At 32.0% G+C, this 13396-nt stretch overlaps 1 protein-coding gene across 1 annotated transcript; it reads right to left on the bottom strand.

The window, feature by feature from the left end:
- Positions 1 to 15: 15 nt before the first annotated feature.
- LOC132728953 (dnaJ homolog subfamily C member 8-like) lies at positions 16 to 10060 on the bottom strand. The gene is made up of 9 exons (XM_060714682.1): positions 9909 to 10060; positions 6930 to 7031; positions 6333 to 6389; positions 5776 to 5842; positions 4998 to 5092; positions 3249 to 3320; positions 2566 to 2657; positions 1513 to 1588; positions 16 to 470 (listed from the first exon to the last, which is right to left on the bottom strand). The coding sequence occupies exons 1-9, from the start codon at positions 10008 to 10010 to the stop codon at positions 357 to 359; spliced, it is 777 nt and encodes a 258-aa protein (XP_060570665.1). The 5' UTR covers positions 10011 to 10060; the 3' UTR covers positions 16 to 356.
- Between the last annotated feature and the right edge of the window lie 3336 nt (positions 10061 to 13396).

Genomic DNA, 13396 nt, shown 5'->3' with positions numbered 1-13396 from the left:
GTTTAAGACACTTTAATATCAAAATACAAAAATAAAGCCTTCAACAGTAAAGAGCCTTGTTAGCCTGAGCCTATACTAGAGGCAAGGGTTTATCACTTTTGGTTCTAGCAGGTTAAGGGTTCAATATACTGATAAAAATTTGATATCAGATGCCATGACAAAATACCAAGGTTACACTTGTTTTAGATATTTTAAAACATATTCTTAACTCAGAATGCTTACATGCTATTCAAGTAATCAAAACAGACATCATATAGCATAATGAATCATTCAAAAATATGCTGTACAAACATAAACATATACACAATGTCACCACATGATCTTTTATACATGATTGCACCTTAGTTTAAATTTCATTATCTCTTTTCGAGCTTTGGTTTAGGTGGACGAAACGTTCCTTTCATTTTCTTATGTGACTTGTTCTTCGACGCAAACTGTCTCCAGCTGTCCACTCTCCCTGTTCTGCTATCCTGTGTGGAGGTAAAAATATTTATGTTAGGTTTTACATGAGTACTCCCCTATGTGGAGGTATAAATTTATGTTTGGTTTTTGAAGAGTACTCTCCTGTGTGGAGGTAAAAATGTTTATTTTAGGTTTTACAATAGTTCTCTCCTTTTTGGAGGTAAAAATGTTTATGTTAGGTTTAACAAGAGTACTCTCCTGTGTGGAGGTAAAAATGTTCATGTAAGGTTTTACAAGAGTACTTGTGTGGAGGTTAAATATTTATGAATACTCTTCTGTGTGGAGATAAAAATGTTTATTGTTAGATTTTACAAAAGTACTCTCCTGTATGGAGGTAAAAATGTTTATGTCATGTTTTACAAGAGTACTCTCCTGTGTGGAGGTAAAAATGTTTATGTTAGTTTTACAATAGAATCAATCACATCTTCTCGACCCTTTCTGTCAAACTTCGGATAAGAACATCAAAAACAATAGCAAGTCTACACAAAACAGATATGGTATTTAAGTCTAACCTATGCTAAGAAACTAAACCTTTAAACAAATAGTAATTTAATGCTGGGAGTAGTTGACTAAGTTTATTTCAACATAAAAATCCACTTAATTAAGTAACAGTAAACATTACATTTTTTCATATATTTATTATTATGGTTGTAGGAACCTAAGGTACAAAATACCAATCTGTTGACACTTAGTCGAATTTGGAGGTATAATTGTATGTAAGTAGGCATTTCTTAATTACAAATGGTTGTCAGACATATTTTAAATCATAACTGTACCGAAACAGATTTTCTTTTCCTTTGGATCTCACATATATACAATTGTTTTACATTATCAAAGATTACACTCTGGACTGGTTGCATGGGTAGAATCAGTTACCATTAGCAGACTAGGGGTAAACAGTCATGCTAAACATTATCTATGAGAACATGTTTAAAATCTAGAATCTAAACCCTTAAACGTTTGTAGAACCTAGCCTTCTCCCAATTCATATAACTGATTGAGACAATGCTATTTAGTAGGTATGAAATGTTAAAATTTCTGTCTCAGTACCTCAAAATTTTTGTTCCATTCTTTTTCTATTTCTTCTTTCTCTTTCTGATCCGCCTCATCTTCTGCTTTTCTTTTTCTGTATAAAATAAATGTACTTTATACAGGTGTATTTCTAGAGCTGATATTATATAATAGCTTACCACTGCTCCTGCCATATGTAATTTCATTATGAGGGTCATTTGGCAACTTTCCAGCTTTATTGGACGTGGATGGGGACTGGGGGTGTCTGTGCACCTGTGTACCTCTCTGAGCATTAATTTAGACAAAATTGGCATAGCTGTAAAACCACTTATCTTCTGCTACTTATTTTTTTCTTATTTTTTTCTTATTTTTTTTTTATTTGGATTTTATGTCGCAACAACACAGTATAAGTCGTACGGCCACTTTATAGCTTTACTGGTGGAGGAAAACCTCAGGTGCCCTTCCAAGCATTATTTCAGGCACAAACTAGCACCTGAGTAGATGTTACTTAGCCTGTTACTTAGGAGGAGAGGTTCCATATCAAATGAAATAAATGTACATAGTCACTGGCAGGATGTGAATCAACAACAGTAACGGACAAATTATTGGCAGACAGCATATACTTTGAATATACCAATACAGTGGTTTTTCAAATACTAAGCAAGACATTGATTTCTTCAGTGTGAACAAGATACATGTAATATGTTATTAGTGTTTGAAATTATTTTTTGTACAATAAGAATAATTCAAAGGCCTAGTAAATCAACTGTTTACAAAAATAATTTCAAACACTAAACTGGCTAGTGTTCATTATTTAGCATTTACCAAATTTAATTGGTCGAAAGGGTGAGCTGTTTTTTACCAATTCAACTTTGTAAACGCTTACTAATAAACACTAATCTGTACATAATTTTGCCTAGCATGTGCCATCCCATGACTGAAACAATCTCCAAATGGAGGTTACTTCACAAGTAATGTTGGATAGTTGACGACATTAACAACATAATGTACTTTAAACTAAATTAAACAATTAACTGACATTCAAAATATTTACATAATTTTTTTACAACCAAGATAAATGAAAAAACTAACCTTTCATGCATATCTTTGGCCTCTTTTTCTACCCTCAATCTCTCAAGATCAGCAAATAATTTACATGTCTGTACATATACTGCATGTTTATACTGAAATATAATACAACACAACAATCATATCCACATACATGTATATCATAACCTTTAACCTCCTGAATTTCATAAATGGTCTTGTTCCAGCTTCAAGTTTTGGACCTGTCCATTATCAATTTTTAGGATATCAAGATGAACATTTGAAATAGTGAGCCAGCAGTACAAAGCTTGATCAGACTGCAAGGGCCTGCAGACTGGCTTGGCTCTGTACTGGTGGCAAAGGCTAATCACTTTTGGTTCCAGCAGTTTAAGGTTTAGAATTGCTAAATTAACCTGATTATTTTCAGACACTCCATATCAAATTCAACAGAATAAAGTAAAATCTATAGCATATTTTTACAATGACAAAAAAAACAAAAAAAAAAAAAACAACAGTACTGCAAAACATTTCTTTCACAACTGGTAACTGCATCAAACAAACGGGGTACTAACAATTTTACGATGAATTTTTGTAAACCCTGGTTGATGTCGCAACCGTTCAAACTTTGACATGTTTATGCAACTGAAATGGACACTACCATTATGCATCCCCAATTGTTATAAAAAAGAAAGAAGAAACACTATATAATCACCATAGCAACCACCTACCTTTTCTCTATCATCTTCAGGTACTATCTGAGGTTTTCCTTCCTTTTTTAACTTTTTTCTTTGTACCTTCATCTAAAATAGTCAAAAATACAGCTAGAAATATCAGATTGTTGCAATAGATTTTCAAGACTTTTTTATATTTGTTTTAATCTTGGTCTTCAAATATCTGCTGTATACACTTTATTTTGAAGTCTTTAACTAAATTGTTTTTCTGTGGCACCTAAAATGAAGCACACTTTGGTAAGCCTGTAATCCTTAAAGAAACTTCACTGAGGTCCAAAATATAAAACATAAAAAATTAATTTCTGGCATAGATTACCTGGGGCACTAAAACAGAAAGATATACAAAAGATAATTAAGAAATTTACTATATAATATAATAAATGAAAAATCATATCCTATTCTTAGCTCAATTTGACTGAAAAGCATTGCAACGGTTTTAAAATTTTGGCCATTAATCACAATTAAAATGATTACTGTTTTCGGATACAATATTTCACGTTTTTCAAAACATCGGCATTTTCGCGGAGACAAACTTTCACGGATTTGTAGTAACCGGGAATTCCGCGAACATTTAGTCGCTACAGTCTAAATTACAGTTTTTTAATGCTACGCTATAAACCCACATGTGTTTGATGTCCAGAAACTAAAAAAATTAAATTAAAATTATTCCCGGTCTCCACCTCTGTATATGCGCATGCAGTATAGCCTATTTTCCATTTATGGATGTCATATTAATGATTCAGCAATTCATGCAATTCATGATTTACCTTAAAATTTATAAACTAGAACAAGTGTATTATTTAAAAGTAGCAGGAAATGTCACGTTTTCTTTTTTGGTCCAGACGTCTGGATTTATATAACGGTTATGTTGTGCTAATTTAACAGTATCGGACTGTACATAGCTTTCATTATAACAACATAACAGCCGTTTATCAATGTAGCACTTGATCCCTATTGTACTTTTAATAAGGATTACACCTACTCCAAGCAAATAAAATCAAAGTCATTCAATGCACGCAAACTGTAAATGCTTTTGCATACGCCGTGACTAGCGAATAACGTCAATACGCATGATAATTACTAATAATGGACATTTTTCATGTTTCTTTTTTGTTATGTTGTAATTTTGTCATTACATATTAACCCCCGTATCCGCAAGTTATGTGACTGTATGTAGTTGAGTGATGTCATAGAGTTCTTGTGTCACTTATAGATGTGTCCATATTGCTGTGTTTTTTTCATCCGAAATGTAAATATGGATTACAAGCTAAAACATGAGGTGGTTTAATAAGGAGATGAACTTTACATAATTCTTTACACTTTTCTATAGCACCTGTGTTTATTTGTTTTTGTGTAATTAGATTATAATAAATATTCTGCACGTTTATGTTTTTATTTGGTTGAAGCTAGAAATGTTTGCGGATTTGTAATAAGTGACATACTCGCGGCTATAAAGATTCGCGGAATCATGCCTACCGCGAAAAGCGCTAACTTAAAACGCGCAAAATCTTTTCTAGGAAAAAACTAAGTGAGTGAGTGATCTGAAATTTTGCACACATGTTATTGGTAAAGACCTACATCAAATGGAACATTTATCTCGAAAAATAATTATCAGTCCTGTCACACCAAAAAAACCTCAGTGGAGTCCCTTTAATCATAAATGTTGGTTAACAGAATCCATGGGAAGAAACAGTTGCAGCCAGCAGTCAAAACAAAAAAACACACATTTTCTAAAGGTATACTAACCATTTCTTCAACTCTATCTTGGGCCTCCTCTATAATTTCTCGACATCTCTTCATGCCCTCCTCATTCTCCAGTGTCTTATATGACTTGTTTACAGCTGAAAAATAATACACATTGTATAATTTTCTACAAGTAAAACTTTCACATAATGTCAAGTATCCACATAAGTTAGACCTACGAATAAAGTTCACTATTCAGTCGAGACAAATCTACCTATAAATTCCTGTATTCAGTCATGTAAACCCAACCTATAAAGTTCAGTATGCAGTCAAGACAATCTTGTCCATATAGTAATGTATACAGTGAGGGCAAACCTACCATACTATTTAAGTCCAGTATTCTATGCATTTTATGGCAAATTATCTTCAAGAAACCTAATTTCGTAGATAGGTTTTACCATAGAGCAATTTTAATGTAACCCAAATTTTCCAAGCAATGTTTACACAGCAGAAAAATGTATTTAACATATGTCAAGGAAATCCTAACAATGTTGCAACCAATTTTCCTCCAAGTAAACACTGGTACATAAAACTGTTCTTAAATTGTTACATCACCAAAAACCATACTGTCTTCTTATTATTTTAATGTTTTTGTCAATTTTCAAGTATTGTAATAGGTTTAATTTGATTACATTCCTGTATAAGGTACAACAGTACTAAAACCAGTAGAATCCTTCATAAAATAAGTTAAACTGATCCAGTGTTTGACGTGTTTTTTCTCCTCACACCCTTTAAACAGTTTTATTATAATAAGTAAAAGACAATCATGAACGACAAATACCTTCAAATGCACTTTGTGCCCTATCTTTATCATCTTGGTTTTTGTCTGGATGCACTAATATTGACATCTGAAAGTAAAACAAGTTTTTTTTCTTTGATTTGACCTGATGACCTAGTATCTGACACAAGATGACCTATATTCGAAAGGTTCCATGGGACTACTAATATGATCATTCTAACAAAGTTTAAGTTGAAGATCCAATCAAAACTGTCACCTCCAGAGTGTTAACTGTCGACAGTGGTACTTAAAATGAAGCAAAATCTACTGACCGAGGTCAATAGCCCATTACAGCACACTCAGGTCAGCTTAAAAAAATTATGTTTCTTTTCTCATATAAATCTTTAGTAAAAATATTTCCAAAAACTAAACAATAGCAGTTGGTCTGATTATTTCTTTCACTACTGTCAATATCACCTATTGTATACTAGGCTATGCTATCTTAAGCAATTATCACATATTTGCTGTATAAACTGAATGGCAATATTTAATAATTATTGTACAAATAACAGACATCATTTACAATGTAAATCATGTGTTTTGTTAAATAAAACACTTACCTGTCTGTATTTTTTCTTTAGATCTGCAAGTGGAGTTTCAGGATCACATTGTAGGACCTATAATTTAGATAATCACCATGTATAAAATATTATATTTATTTGAGATTGTATTAAACTATAATGTAAGCTCAAAACTATTTTTTTATGCTTAAACATTTTTAAATAATATTATATTAAATTATCTTGCTCTTGAACGTTTGATTGACTGAAATGAAGTTTGAATGGCCAGAAATTGCCCTTGTTAAAGAATCTTGATTGATGATTATGTCTTTTAAAAGTAATGACAGCCAAATACAAGAAATTTTTTTTTAAAGAAATCCAACAATGTCTCCTTTTAATAATTATGTAACCACCTTTACATGCTGTAACTTCTGAAAATAAGAAAGATTTCCACCAATTCATTTAGAACAAAAATTGTTACACCTTTGCCACAAATATTGAGCAAGGCAAGCCTGCAAATCTATGCAGTCTGACCTAGCTCTATATTGGTGGCAGCTCATTTTTTGTATTTGATTTGAAATACCTTATTCAGCCGGACTGTCCTTAAATTGAACAGGGCACAGGGCAAATCCAATCTATAAATTCAACAGAACTTACATCAAAGGGATTCAGGTTGAAATATGTACATCCAGGTCTATTCAATCGGTCAATCTGTTGCTTTGATGTCAATACTGAGTCATGTTTCTCTATTGCCTTCACCTGAAAATAAAAATAAGCAAAAATAACTAAAATGATACATAAATCATAAAATTTATAAATGTTCAGTAAAATTATGTTGTTTCAATAATATTATGGTCCATTTCATTAAAAGTTATAATACACATTCTCTCTGTTTTTTAACACATATGAATATTATACTGTAGTAAATGACCAAATTTACTGTATATAAGTACTGCACTTCTATATTATTCATTTCTGATATCTTAATTTCCATTTTGGTAATACATGTACTAATGCTATATGATCACTTTGAAATACTATAGTACAATCACTTTTCCTGTTTAAAGCTAAGCAATAATTTTCCTCTGCTTAACACATAAGTATTTGGATATATTTGGTACTTTTGCCAACATAAATTTATCTCATTCTGTATGTTAATTGCTATTCGCAAGTGTTTTGTTTAAGGTAGACGATGGGTAGTGCATTACCTTCACTGTGAAGAGTATTCAACTAAGCTAGAATCACTTGTCAACTACATTGAAATTGAGGGGCGTGGGTTTAAACCCCAGATGGGGCAACTTTTTTTTCTTTCTTTTTTTCTTTTTAACATTATTTATGTATCTCTCTGATCCCTTATGGAAGAAAGAAGTGTTTGAATTAAATTATATAATTACTGTAGGTATTTATTTGCTAAATAATGCTAAAATTTATAGCAAATATGATACCAGATATTTTCAAAGTTCAATAAAATAAAAACTACATGGTAATTTAAGTATTTTATATTTTGCATGATCAACCAATATACCTTTAAAAAAAGAATTGGCAAACTTTTAAAACAGCCCCTCATTGTGGTAAATTTTAGGGATATTTTGAAGAAGGCTTTTTATATAGGGAAATGGTCAAATTAGTGTTTAAAGTGGGTGGGGTAGGGTAACATTTTTATATATATATGAAAACATTTTGTTTAGAAACAAACATTTTGCTCATGTAATTTGTTACCTGAATGTTACATTATTTGTTTCTTAACAATGAGCAATAGAAAAACATTTTTCATAATTATGATATTATAGATAATTGAGAGTTTTCTCATTTCTGAAAATGAGCCCTTCTAATGGCAAAGTCTTAGTTCAAAAATATATCCATAACTCGTAAACCACATAATAATTTTTTTTAAATTTTGCATACAGGTGACCTTGAAGACATATAAATGTCCTATGTTGTCAATTTTACAGTTCCTTATAGTGCCCATTACCCATGGTCTACCTAAAGAAATAGTATATTTCAAACTGTGATTTTATTGCTCAATAAAATCACTGTTTGTCGTTCAGATGTGCATTATTATATCACTCGGGCATATGATTTTATCAAGCAATAAAATCACCAATTTGGGTATATTATTTTGATTCTAACATGACATCAACAAATAAATGCTGCCGTACCTGATATTAAGCTAAATTGTGCCCGATTTGTTTCCGTACTTATTGTCAGCGCGTCACATTTTTAGTGGTTATGTCGCTTGTATAATGATTACGTCACATGTCTAAATATAGTACGTCAAACAGTGATTTTATAGCATAATAACACACCCTTTCCATTCTTCTATGTTCAATAGGGAAAAATGCAGGTTGTGTTAGAATAAAGGACACGTTCAGTTTATAATGTCAAACATGAACGAACACTTAGTTGTGAAGGTTGGACATCATAATAGACCAGAAGTGCTCTGACCACCATTGCAGAAAGCCGTTGTTATATTTCTCTGAAGTTTTATTATTTCCTTTTTTTTTCCCTCACCTAATTTATTTTATATGTATGTAAATTATGAACTTTTGATGTCTATAACATCTAATACAATTCATAAAAGTTACATTTGCTTTTATTATCATTTCTTTTGGTAAGTTAAACAAACAGTCCTGTAATATCAAACCATGACTCTCTGTTCCCCATTTAAAATACATACACAGAACAAATACTACGCTGCAGTTTTAAGTAGAATTTTACCAGTTTAGCAATGATTATGTGCATATGCCAATCCATTTTGAGGCAATATACTAACATATTTCTTCTATACAAGCATTTTGGAAGTTTTCTTTTTTCAAAATTCAAACAATACACCCATAAACACTTTCAATATGATCTACCTAAATAACCGAGGTATATCGAGTGAAAAAATACGAGTTGCTTCCCTTATCTTCGAGTAAAATCGATATCGCTTATGCTAAAACAATACAAAATCAGCTGTTTTTAAACCGCTAGTTTGTTGTGATTAAATGTCCGATTTTAAAATGTATTACACCAATAGAAAGCTTTGGATCTTAGCTTCGTCACAGTATAAAATTCAACACATCTTTGGACTTCAAAGTATTTTAATTAACTGTTAAACCTACCATATGTCAGACCATTTTACATACGATTTATACAGTGAGATACGCAATCCGTTATCTTTACTCGAAATTCTACTGATATGAATAGCCTGTCGTCTGCTAGTTCTGAAAGTGTTTATCGCTGTATTTTTGCATCAGATATATACACTTTTAAATAAGCTTCAAGGGGTATCCTATATATGTAGCATGAAATATGGTAGCTTTCTCGGCTATAGACTACACTGTCATGTATATTACTTTGCCTTTTGGTCACATTTGGGGCTTTGCCTTGATCATATTAATCAACAGGAAGCTCTATCACATTAATTGCAAAACCATAGCAAAGAATATGATTCTAATTTCTAAGCAATAAGAACAAATGGTGAAATCACACAGAAAGCATGACACCATAAACTTTAGCAAGAAATGCTGCATGAAATCCAGCAAAATTAACAAATAATTCAGAGACATCACGAAAACAGATGTCGTAACGATCAAATTAATTCATCGTTTACATGAACTTTTTGTTAGCTGATCAAAAACATGAGGCGATTACCTCAGTGTAAAACTCATTAAATGCGCTATCGTCTTTCTTATTTTCTGCATCTTCACTTGATTTCGACGTCGAAGCAGCTTCGGACGTTCCGGTCGACGCCATTTTCAAAATAAAGAACTTTTGTTGTTTTCAAATTGAAGATTCGATTCACAAAATAATCTTAAACGAAATTAAATTTGGATTTTTTTGCGCATGTTTTTTTTTTAAAATGTGTGCAAGAATAAGAGGTGCACTGGTAAGAAATCCAGGTAATTCTCGCATTATTAGTGGTATACATTGAGCATGTAAAAGAACCCGGACTCCCTTGTATCTCAAACGGTAGCTGTCTCTGAAGTTTAGTCATGTCTACGTCCCCGCGAGGGGTTTGACATTAATGGAAGATGGATGGATGGGTGGATAAGACAAACTTGTATTGTTTCGTGTTTTAATAGATGTTATGAAAGGGAATGGAAGCGACTTATAAATATGTTTTCATTATTTTTAATTCTTTAATTTGTTATTAACAAGGAATAATTATTTCATAATTACATTTATGGTTAGAACACACAGAAGGAAGTAAAGTCACAGAGCTATATTTAATAAAATTCTCTGGTAAAATTCATCCGGGGAGGGGGTAACTTGTCATAGAGTCCCAGTAAGAAAGGAATTTGTTGCGTTTAAGAGTGGCATAGCTATCTCAAAGTTCAGTCGATGTTGTTTATCATATTTTAACCTTTTTTTTTATTAAATTGACAATGCAGTTTTCTGATTTTCATAATCAATGAATCCTGAATGAACAGTTTTCAGATAATTCATTTGTATAAAGAATAAATACTAATATTGCTGTAGTAGTTAATTAAAAAATATATTGAAATATTGTTTCTTTATTTTTTAGGTATGATAGGCAAGGATATTTGAAGACAATTTTTCAAGATCTGAGATAAAACTTAGTTCAGCATTAATGTACATTAAACACTTAAACTATCACCCTTTCTATAATTACCATTTCTATTATCTTCTTTCACATTAATTAACTTCACCATTTTTATTACTATCATTTCTATTCACATCACCATTTCTGTTATCACCATTTTCATTTGTATGTTTGTTTGTCTGGTTTTCACATTAGTTTGAATACATTTTTGGCCATATGCACGGTGATAGGGCGATTACCACAACTTTTCCGCGCAACGTCAAAATATCATCCTTCTGACCGAGACACCGTATATTTCTGGACAAAATATTAATGGCGGGATAAACAAATTCCAGGTAATAGCTTACAAAATATCTTACTGCTGGACATTGCAAGATTATTCCAATTGTTTAAGTATTCCATCGAATTTTTGAGACAATTTATCGTTAATCTAGCACAATACAATTCACAAAAAAACACATACTTCGAAGAAATAGTGTTTACAAAAGATCGTGTGTACCTCAACATGACTCGTACTTGTCACAAAAACATGTGTTATAACGACGATGTTTTTGTTCTATGACCTAACGAGCTCGTATATTTATTATGGTTAACCCTAAGTTCAAGTTCCATACACAATTGTGTGTTTCTATCGTAAATTTCAGGGAATATATGTTGAAAAAAGGCCTACTGGCCCGAATATTGGAGCACCGTACAACACTGAATTCAAACACCGCATTCTTTTTCCGTTAGACCGATAAATACTGGCACCGTCTTCTTTTGTATTATACAATCTTCTTACAAATATGTTTTATTTGATGAAAGATTGTTTACTTGTTGTTATGTTATGTTGCTGTTATCATACGTTATGTTATGGACAATTTCTGAAGGTCTGATCTGTGTTAATACTACCAGTTAGATAAGTGCAATGGTATCTATATATAGATAAGGATGTCTTTTCCTTTTCGAACTTATTCAAACTGATAAACCCCACATGGAAAGATTGAAGTTATTGGCTATATAACTATACCATCTAACAACATCGAGAAACAAAAGGAATGAAATATTTGTTAATGGGAATTTCTTATTGCATACTAATTTGATAAAGTTGCAAAAGTCATAACACAAATTTTCATGGTGTAGTTTTTGCAGGAACCCGGGCAATATTTCCATAATCTCTTCAGTCATGGTCTCCAATGTGCTTTTTTTAAACAATCTTTTGCGAAAGTTTGACTTCGTATTCTTTTTCTTATGTGGTGCGTTAAGCATATCGTCCTGAAATACAGGGAGGCGCTGATCCATTGGCGTACTGCTGATATCAGAAGACTAAGTTTGGCGCTCTCCAGTTGCTGCAGTATCTGCAGCTTTGCCAATTTCGCACGTTGCTTTTGGCTTGTTTAGACATAGGTTTGAACGTCTTCTTTTTCTGAAAGCAAACATTAATATCAAAAATAAACGGTGCTAAAAAAACAGAAAAATGCGGTGATTTTAAGGAGGAATATTGCGGTGCCCTAATCTTATGATTGACAAAGTTATGCGGTGCCTTAAAATACACACGTGGAAACATAAAAATCATACCAAATATACAATCAAAGCACAGAAGGCGCTGAATTTGTTTGGGTCTCAGAATGTAAGAAAGGTGCAGGTTGTGAGATTATATGTATAGTGCCACCAATGCTTTCCAGCGTTAAAATTGGCTATAAGACTAATTGCAACACTGATATTCAATCCAATGTTTATTTGACTTTAACAATTTGAAAAAAAATGAGTTACCTTTACTGGGATTTGAACTCCAGACCTCTCGCTTCCTAAGCGAGCCCGAAAACCCTTCAGCCACGGTGAATTTATATGTGAACGGGCTGAAGAAAACCATATTATTCTAAATTAGGGCTTGTAACGACTTTAACTGTTGTTTATTATTGTTTGATTTTATTAACCTGTCAAATCCATACTGATTATACGGTCAATGCACAGAATATATTAATATTCGATAAATGTTCGGTAAATTCCGTGAGATTTAAGCAGTAAGATATGATTAAATTCATCTGGTTTCTATGCATTAGTTACACTGACCGTTATAGCGCAATTGGGTAAACTATTGGTATATAATTTCTAAATGTCCTACGTGTTGTAAGACCGAGACAGCGTATGTCCAGGCATTTTTTCTTATTCATAACTAGTTTCAACATTTTTGAAGTTAAGGTTGTTCTTTCTGTTTTAATAGGTTTTGCACTTTTTTGTTAATACTATACTTTTGTATATAACATTGTTAAAGAATTAATATTCAAAATTCATTCGGATTAAGATCAATTAGTGTCATTTTAGTGCCGTAAAATACAATACAAAACGTGACAATTTAGTGTTTCTTAGTTGTTTCATATCTGTGTAGAAAATTCTGAAAGCGCTTGACCATTTACATTATAATATACATAAAAATAAAGAAAAAATAAGTCTTAAAATAAGTGACGTTTAAAAAATGTCAAAAGAAGGGATCGAACCTAGGACCTCTCATACATTAGGTAATCACTTAACCGACTTTGCTATTGCGGATGTTGCGTGAAGCTACATTAAGCTAGTGGAAGTTTTCCAAACGTTA

The sequence above is a fragment of the Ruditapes philippinarum genome, unplaced genomic scaffold (genome assembly GCF_026571515.1).
Source record: "Ruditapes philippinarum isolate M1 unplaced genomic scaffold, ASM2657151v2 ctg419_1_1_1_1, whole genome shotgun sequence".
NCBI classification, from domain to species: domain Eukaryota; kingdom Metazoa; phylum Mollusca; class Bivalvia; order Venerida; family Veneridae; genus Ruditapes; species Ruditapes philippinarum.
The sequence above is the reverse complement of the archived record's forward strand: the minus strand, read 5'-3'. Positions and strand labels throughout refer to the sequence as shown.